This window comes from Esox lucius, chromosome 24, assembly GCF_011004845.1.
Source record: "Esox lucius isolate fEsoLuc1 chromosome 24, fEsoLuc1.pri, whole genome shotgun sequence".
In the NCBI taxonomy this organism is placed as follows: Eukaryota; Metazoa; Chordata; class Actinopteri; order Esociformes; family Esocidae; genus Esox; species Esox lucius.
The window spans coordinates 2,763,586-2,784,070 of record NC_047592.1 but is presented as its reverse complement, the minus strand read 5'-3'; the positions used below and the strand labels follow the sequence as shown (position 1 = coordinate 2,784,070).

Genomic DNA, 20,485 nt, shown 5'->3' with positions numbered 1-20,485 from the left:
CACACACACACACACACACACACACACACACACACACACACACACACACACACACACACACACACACACACACACACACACACACACACACACACACACACACACACACACACACACACACACACACACAGAATCCTGCAGTGGAATCGGTTACTTACATGGCACCGTTTCACACAACTAGGAAAAAGAATGACATGAAACCAATTGCATTTCAACATGTCCTTTTATTTGGATTACATTTTTGTCCGGAATGTCCCATGATAACGGTAAGATCACACAGAAGATACACATAGATGTTTAACTTCCTAAAATGTTAAAGTCATGCATTAACAGACAATGAGAGACTAAGGCCTGGATTCAGACCCAGAGAGAGAGATAAAGGCACTACAGCTTAAAGGCAATGCCAGCGGACCTGTCATTCACAGTAATGGGTATTATGTTGCCTCAACCGGAAAATGCCTTTAAGAGCAGCCAGGCCTACAACCTGCTATCAGATGTAGTACAGGCATAAGTCAGGGATTCACTGAAACCCATCATCGCCGTGAATCGAAATCGGAAACCTAACACAATGTGAGAAGAGTCTCTCCAGGTTCTCAAGGTCCAGTTACTGATGGCTCTGGCAGGAACCGGGTTAAACAAGAACCCACCCCCCCCCCCCCCCCAATGGCATTCTACTAATTTAAAAGAGTTCAGAAAGTATTTGAGATGCAAATTACAGGGTTTGAAAGACTGTCTATTAACTCAATCATACTGGGAGGTCAAAGGAATGAGAGTACCTGCTAAAATGACTAAAAACTATTCTGGTCTGTGCTAAAACACACACACACACTCCTCTCTCTCTCTCACAAACAACAAAAACATTTCTCACACACGTGTCTCCACAGATCATGTGTGTGTGTCGGGGAGCAGTATCAGGTAATTTTTGGGGACAAGGCCTCGTCTCCCTCCTGCCTTCCCTATGAACCACTCGTCATCCAGAGACTCCAAGTCCTTCACCAGGTCTCCAGCCTGAGATGGAGAGAGAGAGAGATGAAGGGGAAGAGATTACTTCACTATATTTTATTTACACTAAAACACACAGAGACGCGCCCCTCCCTCCTACCTTCAATGACAGTTCGTCTTCACTTTCAGCTGTGAAATCAAACTGGACCCTGGCCACACCCTTGGCCAAAGGCTGCCCAGTCATTGGCTGAGCTGCAGATAGAAGGAAGTAGGGTTAACGTCTGTAACCAACTCTTAGTATGTATGTGTGTGTGTGTGTGTGTGTGTGCACAATTGTGTCACCTGCACAGAAAGCGGTGGGGAATAGTCCTTCTCGTCCATCCTGGGTTCTTCCTCTGGACCAGTCTGCGTCAACACACTGTGTTACTCTGATCAGCGCCCCCTGCTGGAAACACAGGTCCTCTGCAGTCTGGCCAGGGAAGTCATATAGAGCAACAAACCACTGGTCTGTAGACTCTAACAGACACACACAGACAGAGAGACACACACACAGACACACAAATTGATAAATGATTAATACGCAACAACAAATACTAGGTAAGAAGATGTAATATTCCGAACCATAAACCTAAACTGATAAATATAATCTGTCGTCCTGAGGACCCACATCATGTCCTACACTAGTTCATAGCCCTGGTCCCCAACCTGTAAACCTACTGAATGTGACCCTGCACCAATACCTCTGAAGTACCTCCACATGGGCTTCTTATGTAAGTCTAAGGTCTCAGGAGTCTTCTGATGTACCCCCAGGGGTCCTAGTCCCACTGGTTGGGAACCACCGCTTTATAGAAGGTTATTGTTTATATTATAGTTGTCATTAGGAGTACATAAATGGTATAGTTTATAGTACATTTACAGTTCATGGTATTGTTACAGTTGCGCATTATTGATGTTGTCAACATATTCCCTTCCATGGCAAAAGGAAGGTCCTGATTGTCGGTCAACCGGTTGTCAAGGTCCTGTTGCTAATGAAAGGACCTGGGTTCTCCCTCACCAGAGGACTCGACCGGTTTTGCGGTTGTCTCCGTTGACTTCGGCGGTTCATCTTCAGTGAAGGTCAGGGGGAAGATTCCTGTTCGCCCGTGGATTTCGCCGCGCCCCCAATCCTTACTAATAACCTCTGTCAGAGCGATGACATCGCCCGCAGTGAAGGTCAGCTCATCTTCCTCCTCCCCCTCGTAGTCGAACCGAGCCACACACCTCGGACCACTAAGGCGCGCACAGAGTGTGAGAGATTAACGTCTGTGTGTGTGTGTGTGTATATATATATATTTATGAGTCTGTGTGTATATATATTTATGTGTGTGTGAGTCTCTGTTCTTACCTGACAGTTGTGGTGAGTGGTTGGACCTTCTCTCCACAGAGCTGGGGGGACAGGAGGATGGACTGAACAAGGAACCAGAAACATTAAAAACAGAAAAAATGCAAGTCTTTTGTAAGAATTTGACAAAAGACTCAGGTGTTACCGGAGGTGTTGGACGGCGTTTTTCATCCGAGATGGACACCGATTGGCTGTTGTTGGTTACAGAGACAGGCTTTGATGGGCCCTTGTCTTCAGAGGCAGGATTCGATTTGGGAGGCTGTGAATGGTCAGACAAAGGGCTGACGGCGATCAAATTGGGCGGCTGAACTGGACGCGACTCATCTCTTAGGAGACAGTCCTTGGGGGCGGAGTCAGCCGGTTCCAGCAGAACCAGGACATCTGGTTTCTGAGAAATACCACACGAGGAGTTAAGCCACACCCACTGCCCATATAAGGACTTAATGGCATGGAATGGACGAGTGTGTGTGACAAACAGTGAAGAGAAAGTCATGTGATCACTCAGACACCCTTACAGATGATAAAGCACTTTTAATGGCATTTCCCCTGAGCTTTATGGAATTGGATCGTAAATACATGAAGTTTGTTAAAACAATAACAGTCAAGGTGATCATGACCATGTGATAAACCAGGTGAACAGACGTGTAGTGACTCCACAATAAAGACTTAAAACACAGTGGATGGACCAATCACGTCACAGTGACTCCACAATAAAGACTTAAAACACAGTGGATGGACCAATCACGTCACAGTGACTCCACAATAAAGACTTAAAACACAGTGGATGGACCAATCACGTCACGGTGACTCCACAATAAAGACTTAAAACACAGTGGATGGACCAATCACGTCACAGTGACTCCACAATAAGAACACAGCTCAAGGGAAGAACACAAAGGTGTGTGTGTGTGTTTGTGTGTGTGTGTGTGTGTGTGCGCCCCACCTGACTGTTCACCATGTAGTTCTTGTACAGGGGGTGTCCAGGTTTGGGTCGCGGGGGCAGAGGGGGACCCCTCTTGGTCGCTCTTTGACCCTGCAACTGATTGGGTGGTGGAGGGGTAGCGGGCGAGGAGACAGCCTGAGGAGGTGGGGCCTGATTGGCTGAAACATAGGCAGGGGTAGAGACAGCCTGAGGAAGAGGGGCCTGAGTGGCTGAAACAGCGGCAGGGGTGGAGACAGCCTGTGGAGGAGGGGGTCGTCCAGGAACAGACTTTATGGGAGGTGGGCGGAGGGGGAGCAACTTAACACCACCCTGAGGACTGAGAGAGAGAGAATGTTAGACCACACGCACGCACACACACACACACACGCATGCATGCACGAACACACACGCACGCACTAACCGAGGAGGAAGAGTAGGCTGGAGGTCTGCTGAGACTGGTGGGGTTTTCCTGTGAGTCGGGGCTGGAGGCACAGACGGGGGTTTAGTCACTGCTGGGGTGGCCTGGGTGGAGACTTTAGAGGGTCTCTTCTCAGGTCCGGACGGTCCAGACAGAGGAACTGTGGAGGAGAGGGTTGAGGAGGAGGAGAAGGTTGAGGAGGAGGAGAAGGTTAAGTGGGAGGAGAAGGTTGAGGGGGAGGAGAAGGTTGAGGGGGAGGAGAGGGTTGAGGGGGAGGAGAGGGTTGAGGGGGAGGAGAGGGTTGAGGGGGAGGAGAGGGTTAAGGGGGAGGAGAGGGTTGAGGGGGAGGAGAGGGTTGAGGGGGAGGAGAGGGTTGAGAGGGGTTAGAGTTGAGAGGGAGGAGAGGGTTAAGGGGGAGGAGAGGGTTGAGGGGGAGGAGATGGTTGGGAGGAGTTAATGAGGGCTTGTTGTACATGATGACAGGTTGAACAGATCAGCTGCACTGCCACTTTCACAATAGTGACACTGAAGTATGTACTCTATGTTAGAACCAGAGGTTCCCCGAGACCAATGTTAGAACCAGAGGTTCCCCGAGACCAATGTTAGAACCAGAGGTTCCCCCAGGCCCATGTTAGAACCAGAGGTTCCCCCAGGCCCATGTTAGAACCAGAGGTTCCCCCAGGCCAATGTTAGAACCAGAGGTTCCCCCAGGCCAATGTTAGAACCAGAGGTTCCCCCAGGCCAATGTTAGAACCAGAGGTTCCCCCAGGCCAATGTTAGAACCAGAGGTTCCCCCAGGCCAATGTTAGAACCAGAGGTTCCCCCAGGCCAATGTTAGAACCAGAGGTTCCCCCAGGCCAATGTTAGAACCAGAGGTTCCCCCAGGCCAATGTTAGAACCAGAGGTTCCCCCAGGCCAATGTTAGAACCAGAGGTTCCCCCAGGCCAATGTTAGAACCAGAGGTTCCCCCAGGCCAATGTTAGAACCAGAGGTTCCCCCAGGCCAATGTTAGAACCAGAGGTTCCCCCAGGCCAATGTTTACACACAATGAGGGAATTTTTTGCTCCACTTGGAGGGTTGCATAACGACTTAGTCACACTGACACACGCAAATCCTATAAAAGAGAGAAGAAAAACATGTTTAAGGAGAAAACAACTCTGTTAGCCAGCTTAGCCTGGACTGAAACACTCCATTGTGCATGAGTAACCTAAAGCTTCCACAGATCCAACACTGACTAGGAAAAAGCAGTTCCCCCAAAGTATGTCCACTTATCCGGACAAAATTAGTTGTTAGGACATTCAGCTAACTTTTGCATTGTTAACTCCAAATAAAACAAAACATTACAGCCTGATTTCCATCAATCCTGAAGTTATTGTGTCTATAAACAGCACTTATGAAGAATGACACTAGGCTATTGTGAAATGGTAGAACATGCAGCCAACTAACCAAGCACTTTTCTTGTGACCAAAACATGAGGTCAGATTATTTTCATTCTGATGTTGGAACGTGAATGCATTCAAGCAGCGTAACGTCATGGAAAGGGAGTCAGAAATAGGCGAATATTCACCAAGGTCTAAAAAAATCAGATGAATACACCTTGAGACGCGTGATGCTAAAAAGGATAAAGGCCTTGCAATGTCATGCCAGAAGACCACAAAACGCCACCGGGCCTACATCATGCTAATCCAGTGACACACACTGGGGGGCGGGCACACACACGGGGGGGGCAGGGACACACACGGGGGGGGGGCGGGCACACACACGGGGGGTCGGGGACACACACGGGGGGGCGGGCACACACGGGGGGGGCGGGCACACACGGGGGGGGCGGGCACACACGGGGGGGGGGCGGGCACACACTCACCGCTCTGCCTGCGGGGTGATGACGTGGTGCTGGGCTTCTGAGCAACACTTGGTCGAGTATTGTTAGTAGTTTTACTGTCGCTGGGGGGTTGGGGCTCTGTGGAGGATTTAGGGGGAACGGCTGGGGTCGGCTGCCCGATCACAGGGGTCCTCTCCTGGGGTACCACTGCCGCGCTAGTCCTGAGAGCCACTGGAGGTCTCGGAGGAAGACGGGGGACTGAGGGGGTCTCCTCAGACTTCTCCGTCGGGGGTTCGGGTCTTTGGGGATCAGAAGGGGGCTTTTTAGGGAGGAGGGGTCGGGGTGCAGGGACTGGCACAGAGGCAGGGGGGTGGGTGGGTTTGGGAGAGGGGTCAGAAATTTTGGGTGGTGTGGTGGAATCAACAGTCTTGTTGACCTCCTCCACTGCCATGCCTCGGTCTTCCCAGAGTCCTTTGCCGGTGGGCTTGGCAGTGAGGGGTGGTTTGGGGGCAATGGGCGGGGCTGGTTTAGGCGGAGGCTGAACTCTGGGGCGGGGTTCCGGCCTCCCACCCCCGGGCAACGCTCTGTCTCCATGGTTACTGTCTGGAGGATTACTGTGCTCGTGCCCTGCCTGTTGCTGCTCGAAGGCCTGTATTCTTGCCTTCAGAGTGCTCATATCTTCTTCTTCTTCTTCTTCTTCTTCCTCCTCCTCCTCCTCCTCTTCTTCTTCTTCCCCCTCCTCTCCTCCCGACTCGCTCTCTACTTCGTTGTTGCTATGGGAATCAGGGAAGCCCCAATCATCAGAGCTGAATGCATCCAGTAGTTCCTGAAGGTACTTTCCTCCCGGCTGATTTCCTTCCTGGTTTTCTGGAACCTCACTTCCTGTTTCACCAAGCCTCACCAGGGTCTGAACATTGACCTCTCTTTTGATTGGTCGAAGACTGTTCTTTGTGCGAGGGCGTGGCCGGGGATGGGGCTGAGGGTCGGAGGGCGTAGTCAAGGCAACCTTAGAATGCGATGGCAGGACGGAAAAGGACTGCTCCCATTGGTCGGTCTGGCTGCTAGAGACAGAGGTCAGAGGGCAGAAAGGATCAGAGGACAAGAGGTCACCGTGAATCCCTGCGGGCCTGGTCTCCTCCAGGTGTTTGCTGACTAGAGGGTCTTCTAGGGGGGTGACAGAGTTGACAGCAGCTGTGGTCGTGTCATCAGCATGCGACGGATTGGTCGTAAAGGGATAAGACGGTCTGGGGGGCTTCGGAGGTCTTCTGGCTACAAACAAACAGTCAAATTAAATTAAACTCAACACCAAAACAAACAACACTCATCCACAAAATTATAAAAACAACAAAGACAATTACAAAACAACCAACACTCAAAAACTAAATTACAAAACAATGAACACAATGACCAATAACACCCATCACAACGTGGCTGATATAATCACTACCCCCCCCCACCCAGTGCAGGCCAGTAACACTGCCCACCAAATCCCCTGTCCCAACCCGGGATTCGAACCCCTACTCTCCCAAAGACGCAGCTTACTGTGAGGCAGCGACGAGACCACCACGCCGTTCTGTGACCCCGTCCTCCATCTCTCCCCCCACGCCCGTTCTGTGACCCCGTCCTCCATCTCTCCCCCCACGCCCGTTCTGTGACCCCGTCCTCCATCTCTCCCCCCACGCCCGTTCTGTGACCCCGTCCTCCATCTCTCCCCCCACGCCCGTTCTGTGACCCCGTCCTCCATCTCTCCCCCCACGCCCGTTCTCTTACCCACAGGGGCTCTCTGGATCGGCGCTGATGATTCTGGTCCGACGTCCGTCTGTGTGGCGATGGTAGTCGTGGAGACGGAGCGTTGGGAGGCAGGAGAAGAGCTTGGAGGCGGCACCTGTTCCTGACTCTTCTCTTTAATCACCTCATCGTAAGAGGGAGGGGGCTGAAGGGGCGGGGGAAGTTTGTCAACACCACAAACACATTTAATGACCAATTAAAAGGCAAAACTGTCATTCTGGTGGATGTATACATTTGCACCCAGGACCTAGTTACTGTACGTTGAATGTTTTATGTTATAGAGATCCTCAATACCGTCACACTTCAGGGTACGTTGAATGTTTTATGTTATAGAGATCCTCAATACCGTCACACTTCAGGGTACGTTGAATGTTTTATGTTATAGAGATCCTCAATACCGTCACACTTCAGTGTACATTGAATGTTTTATGTTATAGAGATCATCTATACAGTCACACTTCAGTGTACGTTGAATGTTTTATGTTATAGAGATCCTCTATACCGTCACACTTCAGTGTACGTTGAATGTTTTATGTTATAGAGATCCTCTATACCGTCACACTTCAGTGTACATTGAATGTTTTATGTTATAGAGATCCTCAATACCGTCACACTTCAGGGTACATTGAATGTTTTATGTTATAGAGATCCTCTATACCGTCACACTTCAGTGTACATTGAATGTTTTATGTTATAGAGATCCTCAATACCGTCACACTTCAGGGTACGTTGAATGTTTTATGTTATAGAGATCCTCTATACCGTCACACTTCAGGGTACGTTGAATGTTTTATGTTATAGAGATCCTCAATACCGTCACACTTCAGTGTACATTGAATGTTTTATGTTATAGAGATCCTCTATACCGTCACACTTCAGGGTACGTTGAATGTTTTATGTTACAGAGATCCTCAATACCGTCACACTTCAGGGTACGTTGAATGTTTTATGTTATAGAGATCCTCTATACCGTCACACTTCAGGGTACGTTGAATGTTTTATGTTATAGAGATCCTCAATACCGTCACACTTCAGTGTACATTGAATGTTTTATGTTATAGAGATCCTCTATACCGTCACACTTCAGGGTACGTTGAATGTTTTATGTTATAGAGATCCTCTATACCGTCACACTTCAGTGTACGTTGAATGTTTTATGTTATAGAGATCCTCTATACCGTCACACTTCAGTGTACGTTGAATGTTTTATGTTATAGAGATCCTCAATACCGTCACACTTCAGGGTACGTTGAATGTTTTATGTTATAGAGATCCTCAATACCGTCACACTTCAGTGTACATTGAATGTTTTATGTTATAGAGATCATCTATACAGTCACACTTCAGTGTACGTTGAATGTTTTATGTTATAGAGATCCCCTATACCGTCACACTTCAGTGTACATTGAATGTTTTATGTTAAAGAGATCCTCAATACCGTCACACTTCAGGGTACGTTGAATGTTTTATGTTATAGAGATCCTCTATACCGTCACACTTCAGGGTACATTGAATGTTTTATGTTATACAGATCCTCTATACAGTCACACTTCAGGGTACGTTGAATGTTTTATGTTATACAGATCCTCTATACAGTCACACTTCAGTGTACATTGAATGTTTTATGTTATAGAGATCCTCTATACAGTCACACTTCAGGGTACGTTGAATGTTTTATGTTATAGAGATCCTCAATACCGTCACACTTCAGGGAGTTTCAGACACTAAGTAGATCTACCAGAAGGCATTCCCTCTCCGACAACAGGCCAGCAAGGGCTTATGTTTGGTTCTCCTTAACCTAACCGTGACAAACCTTCTGCTCTTGTTAATCCAACAGAGTTCTGGCTGCATGCTCCTTTCCCAAGGGTGTGTTGTGGCCTAGCACCGCCACACACCAAATCACACCAGGCTGAGTCAACGGTGTTACTCAAACTCTGGGTTATTGAAAGTCTGTGTAATTTAAAGGCTTTGTAGATTTAAATGGGAAGGCAGTAAATATTTTCCTGGTGAAGGAAACAGTTGGTTGACTCAGGGCTTCTTATATTCGATAACAACAGAGAGTTTAGTTGTTAAGAGTGTAGGGTCAACCCATAAAAGGATCTGTCTTTAACCAGCTAACCTGGAAAGCCTATTTATTAAACTACTAATTAGTGCTGGTTGGTATGGATGAGGAAGGCTGGGCCAAATGCCTCTGATAGATGGGAGGTCAGCTGGTTATCTAGGGCCAATCACAAACCCTCCAGCTACAGGACGTCCTGACTGAGCTGTTGGCAGAACTGCCGTCCCATGGTACCAGACCTCTCTGGACAGGCGGCCCGGTCATGAGCATCTGAGCGAGACATTTGGAGCACACTAGACCAGGCGAATTCCCCAGATGCTTTTTGGTTCAGAGATTGGGCTGGAGGAGAGGGACAGAACGGAGAGCGGCTCCCAGACTGGCCTGATTGGTTCCTAAGCAACCAAATCTCTTTGTGGACCATTACACCAAAACATGATAAAAAATGTAAATGCCAATTCCAGTGCGCACACTGATTATAATATGGGGGTTGTAATTGTGTTCAGATGGAGTCACATTCCAAATCACATACTAAGATAATTTACCGTCACCTGAAACTGAACTGATTCTGATTAGAGTAAATAAAATCAGCTGTTTCTGCAGATTCGCAAGCTAAAGAAATATCTTTGGGATTTTATTGTTGAGAAGTACATATTAGAAGAGAGATATTAAATCCTTTGGATTGTATTACATGCAGTTCCTTGAAAATCATAAAATCATTTGAATAGTTGATTATTTTTGGCACTGAAGGTTTTCAGATGTTCAATCAAAAGTTAGATCTAAGAGAACCTGAGTAAACAAACAAGGCGATATGTTGATACATATTCAGTCAACCGCTTTAGACGGACATTCCAAAACCAAAACACGAACAGACCAACAACAAACAGCTAAAATGTCTTGTTGAGATTGATGTGAGGTTCCTAGATGTGAGGTTCCTAGATGTGTGGTTCCTAGATGTGTGGTTCCTAGATGTGTGGTTCCTAGATGTGAGGTTCCTAGATGTGAGGTTCCTAGATGTGAGGTTGCCAGATGTGAGGTTGCCAGATGTGAGGTTGCCAGATGTGAGGTGTTGCAGTAAAGACGCATAGTAATATTGCAAGGGGTAAAACTTGCATTTGATTTCTTATTAAGATGTGATAGTTTTCACTTGCTCGCCTCCCTTGAAAGAAACATGTCTTTCTACTACTGTTAAATCCCTGGGTGGTCTAAGGTACTGGTCTAAGGTACTGGTCTAAGGTACTGGTCTAAGGTACTGGTCTAATGTACTGGTCTAAGGTACTGGTCTAAGGTACTGGTCTAATGTACTGGTCTAATGTACTGGTCTAATGTACTGGTCTAAGGTACTGGTCTAAGGTACTGGTCTAAGGTACTGGTCTAAGGTACTGGTCTAAGGTACTGGTCTAATGTACTGGTCTAATGTACTGGTCTAAGGTACTGGTCTAATGTACTGGTCTAAGGTACTGGTCTAAGGTACTGGTCTAAGGTACTGGTCTAATGTACTGGTCTAATGTACTGGTCTAAGGTACTGGTCTAATGTACTGGTCTAATGTACTGGTCTAATGTACTGGTCTAAGGTACTGGTCTAATGTACTGGTCTAAGGTACTGGTCTAATGTACTGGTCTAAGGTACTGGTCTAAGGTACTGGTCTAAGGTACTGGTCTAATGTACTGGTCTAAGGTACTGGTCTAATGTACTGGTCTAATGTACTGGTCTAATGTACTGGTCTAATGTACTGGTCTAATGTACTGGTCTAAGGTACTGGTCTAATGTACTGGTCTAATGTACTGGTCTAAGGTACTGGTCTAATGTACTGGTCTAAGGTACTGGTCTAAGGTACTGGTCTAATGTACTGGTCTAAGGTACTGGTCTAAGGTACTGGTCTAAGGTACTGGTCTAAGGTACTGGTCTAAGGTACTGGTCTAATGTACTGTACCAGGATGACTGGGGGGATGCTGGAGCCCCAGATCGTAGCGGCAGGGGGAGGGGGCGGAGGAAATCCCCCAGAAGCCCCGGGAAACCAGGTGTTGGACGCCAGTGGCTCGGCAGAAACTATGGTGATCTCAGGACGCCTTACAAGGAGAAGTACAACAGAGAGAGGACATGAACATAGATATAGAATAGCATAGAGAGTATTTACACCACAGGCCAGAAGCATGTAACCCAATCTATGTTGATGAAATCTCCAGAAAGCTCAAACTTGGATAAACTGACCTGGTACTAAACTGAAAGGAGCTATAAAGCTTACCTCCGATCTCTGGAGCTGTTTTCACCCAGGGCAGTCGACCCAGTAGATGCTGAGAGACAAAGAAAGAGTTTTGTAACGTTTAACCTCATAATCTAGACCTGGCTGAACAATAACATTATAAAGTAATTATAAAGTGCATGTTCTAGACCAAGTTCAATAAATACAGACATTATAAAGTTTTTGTTCTAGACCACGTTAAATAAATACACTCATTATGATGTTTATGTTCTAGACAAAGTTTAACAAATACAGTCCTACTCTATATATCTCATTACACACCATGATTTCACAATTGTTACTTCCAACAGGGAACATTATGGAACTAAAGCAACACACTCCTATCATGAATCTGGTCTGGGGCTGGTGGCAAGTTCTTCACTGCTGTTTCATATTGTACAGCAGGAGGGGAAACTGATTCTAGATCTGTACCCATGAGACACTGATTCTAGATCTGTACCCAGGTGAACTCCTAGACCAGAGTTTCATACACAGGCAAAATTGATAGGACATCACAGGCAGACAAATTCAAGATCTGTCCAGACATCCTTCTTTTGTAGAATGCAAAAAATAGTCAAAAGGATGAGAGACTCACTCCTCTTAATGGCGGCACGGAGGGAAGACAAAGGTCCTTGGCTGAGGGAAAGGAAAAGAAAAAACAGGAAGAAGTGAGTGAAGACTATTTTTTTTCTCCCTCTTTTTCCATGACAGAACACTCAGTGATGTTTCCATCTGAAACACAGCTAATGGCCGTACACAATAGACTAATAAATACAGAAACCAGTCCATAAAAGTGTTTTTCTGAAACATGCTGACATCATCACACCCCATACTGAAAGCAAAGCCGTTGGAGGCATGCAGAGACACCTCCATCAACATCCCCATGGCTACCTTCCAGGGAAGCCTTACTGCTGTATGCTAGGTGGAGCGACAGTCGTCACTACTCCCAAAGCGACGTAAACGGACACGCAATGTCTGGCCTTCACTTTGCATTCACCCCCGGTGTCTGTTTTCCCCATCCTCAGGAGGAAGAGGTGGAGAGTTTGTAAGAGAGTGCTAGCGCATAACCTCGCAGAAATAAATACCCTGACAAAAGAACTTGTAAACTCAGACAAAGCATACTTACCCAAAACGTAGACTATACGTGTGAATCCTTCCACCTCTCGTTCTCTTTTTGACAGAACCGAATGTCTTCTCTGCCTTTCTTCACTCTCTATTTCCTCTCTCTCCTCTCGCTCGGTTTCTCCAGGGCGGAGCAATTATAGCTCCTAGCTGCTAACTATGTCCAGACTCCATGACTCACGCATAACACAACCCTGGTAGCACCCCACTTCAAACGGGAGGGGGGGCGGGGGGGGGGGGGGGGGGGGTGGCAGGGAGAGGGGGAGGGAGCAGATTGCTCTGCTTAAAACTTCATGTTATTTCCTGTCTACCTTCTGCTTCTCCTCTCACACTTCAACCTTCAGAAGTCTAAACTTGCTGACTGCGCAAAAAAAACTCTCCAAAATCTCTGGGTTCAGATTTCCATTAGACACTATAATTCTAATTAAGGCTAATATCAGGTTGGTCTTAACTGATCCTAGATCTTTGATATAGTTAGGTTAATATCAGGTTGGTCTTAACTGATCCTAGATCTTTGATATAGTTAGGTTAATATCAGGTTGGTCTTAACTGATCCTAGATCTTTGTAACAGCTACGGTTAAAATCAGGTTGGAATGAACTGATCCTAGATTTTGAGATAGTCATGGTTAATATCAGGTTGGCCTCTACTGATCCTGAATCAGCTTTTCTGAAAAGGACAACTCCTACCCACAGGCCCCCACTGCCTGCTGGAGCCAAATATTTCCATGGTGGTGTCAGAGGCGGAGAAGTGCTGTCCAACCTCAGCACCACAGTGGTGTATTTACGTCTGGAGCTGCAAGGCGACGGAGAGAGAGAGCGGACCAGAACCAGTCCCAGGGACGGTAGAACATGAGGGTCGCTGGGTAATGACCAGGCCTGGGTTCAAAATACCTGAAACATTTATTCAAATCACCTCAGCGTTTGGTTGTCTGCCTGGAGTGTCAGATGGGAGAGGGTTGGTGAACAGAGGGACTCTGTATCCTATTGGTTTATTAATCCTATTGGTTTATTAATCCTATTGGTTTATTAATCCTATTGGTTTATTAATCCTATTGGTTTATTAATCCTATTGGTTTATTAATCCTATTTGTTTAGGAATCCTACTGGTTTATTAATCCTATTTGTTTAGGAATCCTATTGGCTTATTAATCCTATTGGCTTATTAATCCTATTGGCTTATTAATCCTATTGGTTTACTAAACCAGGCAACATGAAAACAAGTACAGATAACCTTTGCTCAGTCTTGATTTTACAGCTCAAAAGTGCCAAGGAGCTAACCATGCACAATCACTGACCATGCACAATCACCGACCATGCACAATCACCGACCATGCACAATCACCGACCATGCACAATCACTGACCATGCTCATAAACAGGACTGTGTGTTTGTGTGTGTGTGCGTAGAAAGTTAATAATTAATATTATAGTCCATTTGTACAATCAGTAGATTTACAATCAGTAGATTGTAAAGCTGGTCAGACATTAAACAACTTCTGACTGTCATTTAGAGCTGATTTATCAACGCATGTCTTGGATTGACGACCAAGACGCCACAGGTTACGTAACGCCGGTGGTGAAAGACGCCATGCCTTCCACCCAGCCACGTCTCCACATCCACGTCTCCACATCCACGTCCACCCAGCCACGTCTCCACATCCAGGTCCACCCAGCCACGTCTCCACATCCACGTCTCCACATCCACGTCCACCCAGCCACGTCTCCACATCCAGGTCCACCCAGCCACGTCTCCACATCCACGTCCACCCAGCCACGTCTCCACATCCACATCTCCACATCCACGTCCACCCAGCCACGTCTCCACATCCACGTCCACCCAGCCACGTCTCCACATCCACATCCACCCAGCCACGTCTCCACATCCACCCAGCCACGTCTCCACATCCACCCAGCCACGTCTCCACATCCACGTCCACCCAGCCACGTCTCCACATCCAGGTCCACCCAGCCACGTCTCCACATCCACGTCCACCCAGCCACGTCTCCACATCCACGTCTCCACATCCACGTCCACCCAGCCACGTCTCCACATCCACGTCCACCCAGCCACGTCTCCACATCCACCCAGCCACGTCTCCACATCCACCCAGCCACGTCTCCACATCCACCCAGCCACGTCTCCACATCCACGTCCACCCAGCCACGTCTCCACATCCACCCAGCCACGTCTCCACATCCACCCAGCCACGTCTCCACATCCACGTCCACCCAGCCACGTCTCCACATCCACGTCTCCACATCCACGTCCACCCAGCCACGTCTCCACATCCACGTCCACCCAGCCACGTCTCCACATCCACCCAGCCACGTCTCCACATCCACCCAGCCACGTCCACCCAGCCACGTCCACCCAGCCACGTCTCCACATCCACCCAGCCACGTCCACCCAGCCACGTCCACCCAGCCACGTCCACCCAGCCACGTCCACCCAGCCACGTCCACCGAGCCACTCCCACGTGTTACGTGGTCAACAGGGCCACGGCCAAGACACAGGGAACTAGGGGGTCCACAGCACATCTGGAGGTGTAGAGACGGGGAGGGGTCCAGAGAGGTCCAATGGGACCACACTGGTGGCAGAGCTCAGAATGACAGAAACACGCCCACTATGGAAACGTTTGTGCGGCTGTGTAATGTAGGGCCAGTTTAAGATCTCACCTTAGTCTTTGTTCTTTGTGCCTTTCTGAACGTTCTGTGGAGAGAAAGAGGGAGGGAGAGAGAGAGGGAGGGAGAGAGGCGTTGGTCAAAATAAGAAGTCTCTGCTTCAGATAACACACACCAGCAAAACTATAATAGCAACATTCAAGCATTTCTTGTGAATGTAACCTGTGGTAAAATGCAGCATCTGGAAAAGCCATCGGAAAAAGAAAGTAAACCACTGTCAAATGAAACTCCTTCTCCGTGGGTTTCAGAATGTGGAAATTATCATTGGAAACCTCTACCCCTCCCTGAATCTGATTGGCTAGTTAAAATAAACCCAGGCTCTCACAGTCCAGTCATGTTAACTATAACCAGCTACTACAACTACAACTCTGCACTGCTGAGGTTTATCTCACTCTGCTTGAGGTGGAACACTTCATAACTGCCAACCAATCATTGTTTAGAGCAGCGGTTCTCAACCACTTTCCTCAGGGACCCACAACCGATCCGGGTATCTGAGCTACTCCTGAGCTAGCACAAACTGGGGGGGGGACTAGTGGGGGGTAGTCCTACGGGACTAGAGGGGGACTAGTGGGGGGTAGTCCTACGGGACTAGAGGGGGATTAGTGGGGGGTAGTCCTACGGGACTAGAGGGGGACTAGTGGGGGGTAGTCCTACGGTACTAGAGGGGGACTAGTCCTACGGGACTAGAGGGGGACTAATGGGGGGGTAGTCCTACGGGACTAGGGGGGAAGTCCTACGGGACTAGAGGGGGAGTAAAGGGGTGTAGTCCTATGGGACTAAGTGGGACTAGAGGGGGGGTAGACCTGTTAGACCATAGCACTCATAGAGCTGCTCGTCGGAGTCACATAAGAAAACAAGAGAGCCATGTAATAAAGACATTTCAACCCACTATAGACGCTATAGAGTCTCCCTCACAAGACTCACCAAACACCCAGACATTTGGCTGCTATAAATAAAGGATTAGCCCAAACCGTGTGGTTCAAACCCTTAACATCGGACATCTAATAATAAATACAACAGAAGAACGACAACAACATGAACTGATGTAGTTGCCTTGGCAACTGGTCCATAATACAAAATAGACAACTTAAGAGTCTTGTGGTTCATTACCAATATACTCCATGTTGTTTTGTACCACATATATATTGGACATATACCATTAAAACGCTGAGGTAGCGTTGCTATTATAAACCGGTTATATTGGCTATACACCACGCCCTCTCTTGACATTTCACATACTCAGAAATACTGCTATGACCAAAGGATTAGGGTAATTTTGGGACTACAGAGATCCACCTCTGATCAGAAACATGCTGCCATAGTGAAACAGGTATTCATGACAAGCTTTGCAACATTTAATCTGCATGCGTGTTCTGAGGTAGATACCAGGCTGAGATGACTTACCACCAAGAATGCAGGAGTTAAGCCCTGACACACACACACACACACACACACCACACACCACACACCACACACCACACACCACACACCACACACCACACACCACACACCACACACCACACACCACACACCACACACCACACACACCACACACCACACACCACACACACCACACACACACACACACACACACACACACACACACACACACACACACACACACACACACACCACACACCACACACACACACACACACACACCACACACACCACACACACACCACACACACCACACATCACACACACCACACCACACACACCACACACACCACACACACCACACACACCACACACACACACACACACACACACACACACACACACACACACACACACACAAGTTTGTATGGCTATTCTCATGGGGACCAGAAAAAAGAAATTGCATGGTCCCTTGCCCTAATCTTAACCCTAAACCTAACCCAAACCTTAACATTAACCTCAATAAAGTAACATTTATGCCTAAACTTTACCTAGATGTAAAGCCTAACCTTAACCCTAAACTTAACAAACAACGCCTGGACCTTAAAGAAACCCCAATTCTAACTCTAAAATCAATTGTAAGTTTGACCCTAAACCTAAACCCTGAGCCGGAAATCTACTTTTGCCTCATGGGGACCAGCAAAAGGTCCCCATGAGTGAAATTTTTTTCGGGTTTTACTATACTCATGGGGACATTTGGTCCCCATGAGTATAGTTAAACCTAAAACAGACACAAAGACACACAGACACACAGACACACAGACACACAGACACACAGACACACAGACACACAGACACACAGAGCTTTTGTCAACACAACTAAATAGGCATTCACTACCTCCCATTATAGAGAGGGATGAGTGTGAAAGGGAGGAAGAGAGAGATGGAGAGAGAGAGAGAGAGAGCGATAGAAAGACAGAACCAGCAAGACAGAACAGGCAATGATAGAGACTAAAACCAATACTGGCCTTGCAAACAGTAGACCTCCTCCACTTGACGCTAGCAGGCACAACCTTCCCACTGTGTGTGTGTGTGTGTGTGTGTGTGTGTGTAACTGTGATTGCCAGGCTGAACGAATGTGAGGATCTGTTGTATTCTCCTTTTCTGCATCTCAAGCGTCACCCTATTCCCTATATAGTACACTACTTTATACCAGGACCCTATGGAGAGATGACACCCTATTCCCTATATAGTACACTACTTTATACCAGGACCCTATGGAGAGATGACACCCTATTCCCTATATAGTACACTACTTTAGACCAGGGTTCTATGGAGAGATGACACCATATTCCCTATATAGTACACTACTTTAGACCAGGACCCTATGGAGAGATGACACCCTATTCCCTATATAGTACACTACTTTAGACCAGGACCCAATGGAGAAATGACACCCTATTCCCTATATAGTACACTACTTTAGACCAGGACCCTATGGAGAGATGACACCCTATTCCCTATATAGTACACTACTTTATACCAGGACCCTATGGAGAGATGACACCCTATTCCCTATATAGTACACTACTTTAGACCAGGGTTCTATGGAGAGATGACACCATATTCCCTATATAGTACACTACTTTAGACCAGGACCCTATGGAGAGATGACACCCTATTCCCTATATAGTACACTACTTTATACCAGGACCCTATGGAGAGATGACACCCTATTCCCTATATAGTACACCACTTTAGACCAGGACCCTATGGAGAGATGACACCATATTCCCTATATAGTACACAACTTTAGACCAGGGCCCTATGGAGAGATGACATCATATGCCCTATATAGTACACTACTTTAAACCAGGACTCTATGGAGAGATGACACCATATTCCCTATATAGTGCACAACTTTAGACCAGGACCCTATGGAGAGATGACACCCTATTCCCTATATAGTACACTACTTTATACCAGGACCCTATGGAGAGATGACACCCTATTCCCTATATAGTACACTACTTTAGACCAGGACCCAATGGAGAGATGACACCCTATTCCCTATATAGTACACTACTTTAGACCAGGACCCTATGGAGAGATGACACCCTATTCCCTATATAGTACACTACTTTAGACCAGGACCCTATGGAGAGATGACACCCTATTCTCTATATAGTACACTACTTTAGACCAGGACCCTATGGAGAGATGACACCCTATTCTCTATATAGTACACTACTTTAGACCAGGGTCAATGGTGATAAACTACTCAGAGAACACAGGTGTCAGTCCTGTTGTCCTGGTGGAGCTGAAAAACGCCCACACCTGCGGGAAGAGTGACCCCCCCAACGTTTTAAGAACGCCTGGCTCCTGAAGAGGTGACAAGAGGAGAGGGTTTAATGGTTACCAGAAGTGTCCCGTTGAAAACCACGAGTTATCATGGCCAAAGACTCCGGATCAGTACAAAGGCTATGCAACCAACTACTAGCTCTGGGGTGTTATCGTTCAGCCCATGTCATCTGACTCCTTTCTATATTAGGATAAGTAGGATTACACATTAAATCGGTTGTGTTATGTTCAACTTTCAATAACAAGGATCAGAGACTTCCTTTAAAGTTAATTTTGAAGAAATCCTGAATTATTTAAGAACAGGGCAAAGGTACAAAGGGGTAAAGGGTTACTCTGTAATCTAGAATTCTGATAACACAGAATGTGACTGTTTCGATTTCAGAAACGTTTGAGTGGAAAACTATTTTCATTTCCTTGACTGATCTGTAATGTGTCTGTGACATGAATAGATGTTTCATATGCAAAAAAACACTACTCCATGATACCACTGGGTGTAACATTTTCTGATTAAATTTCCTTATGCAAAACATCCCCTACAAAGTACTTTGAACTTACAAACAAGGGAGGAACATCTTGAGGCATATGTATATATGCATGTGTCATGGAGCACAAGCTGGACAAACTAATAACAGGGAAATATGCTGTCGTTACAAGACGCAAGATGAAGAACTGAATAGGCCAATCTTATTAAAAATCACCTTGAAACAATCGTCTGTACTGAATCTCACCTCATAATCTGTAACATAGTCTACACAACAGAAGGAAGAAACCCTTCCCGCTGAACAACACACCTGTAAACCTGGCACAAGTAGCAGGATGTAACCACGGTGCGGTCTGTATAACCGATTCAATGTGTGGACAGTGAGATAGTTACCTCCGGAGGAGTTGGTAGGTCGGGGCTGGCGTCGGACCACAGCGTCCCTGTTCTCCCCTCTCGTACCCTCCGTCTCGTCTTCATCCGCTCTCCTAGCCTCGGCCATCGCAGAGACAGAGGACGTGATAGAGGGGTATTTAAGACAACCGGCTACAACACCAAAACAATGAATACGAACATTTCCTTGTTCATGAACATTTTCCCGTCCACAAACCGCCTTTTGCAGGAGCCGTACGTGAAAGTGTCCCGGACTTCACAACTTTTCACTTAACAAGACGACTATATAAATACCCGTTGCCACCGTTGGTATTGTGTGAAACGAACATAAACCGACAAAACAATAGCTATTTGTTGATCAGAATAGCCGGAGAGACTGTCATAATAGTTTGTCCGACCCGTCTCTCTCGCCCCAAGCACGTTCCCACGTCCCTACGTCAGAGCAGGAAGAGGTCTCTCGAGGAATATTGATAAGAACCGCCAGGTTGGTTTTGCTT

The 20,485-nt window shown here is 47.1% G+C and overlaps 1 protein-coding gene across 5 annotated transcripts; it reads right to left on the bottom strand.

The window, feature by feature from the left end:
* Window positions 1–204: 204 nt before the first annotated feature.
* Window positions 205–20,453, bottom strand: LOC105006508 (SH3 domain-containing protein 19). 5 transcript variants are annotated; one of them, XM_029117764.2, is made up of 15 exons: window positions 19,992–20,453; window positions 15,371–15,404; window positions 12,168–12,208; window positions 11,576–11,624; window positions 11,264–11,399; window positions 7,256–7,418; window positions 5,528–6,754; window positions 3,667–3,823; window positions 3,267–3,582; window positions 2,469–2,711; window positions 2,327–2,388; window positions 1,997–2,211; window positions 1,285–1,458; window positions 1,103–1,194; window positions 205–1,008 (listed from the first exon to the last, which is right to left on the bottom strand). In XM_029117764.2, exons 1-15 carry the CDS (start codon window positions 20,095–20,097, stop codon window positions 886–888), a joined length of 3,138 nt encoding a protein of 1,045 aa, XP_028973597.2. In that variant the 5' UTR covers window positions 20,098–20,453; the 3' UTR covers window positions 205–885. The 5 variants fall into 5 exon arrangements, with proteins under 5 accessions (XP_028973597.2, XP_028973598.2, XP_028973599.2 ...); XM_029117765.2 differs by having other exon boundaries at window positions 1,285–1,449; XM_029117766.2 differs by having other exon boundaries at window positions 2,327–2,367.
* Window positions 20,454–20,485: the final 32 nt, after the last annotated feature.

Bases quoted from the DNA above. Each gene is read 5' to 3' on its own strand.
- LOC105006508 (XM_029117764.2), bottom strand. From the start codon at position 20,097: ATGGCCGAGGCTAGGAGAGCGGATGAAGACGAGACGGAGGGTACGAGA. The intron at 3,824-5,527 runs GTGAGTGTGTGC...TCTCCTCCACAG, and splicing joins ATCACCCCGCAGGCAGAGCG to TTCCTCTGTCTGGACCGTCC. The intron at 1,009-1,102 runs GTAGGAGGGAGG...TCTCCATCTCAG, and splicing joins AAGACGAACTGTCATTGAAG to GCTGGAGACCTGGTGAAGGA.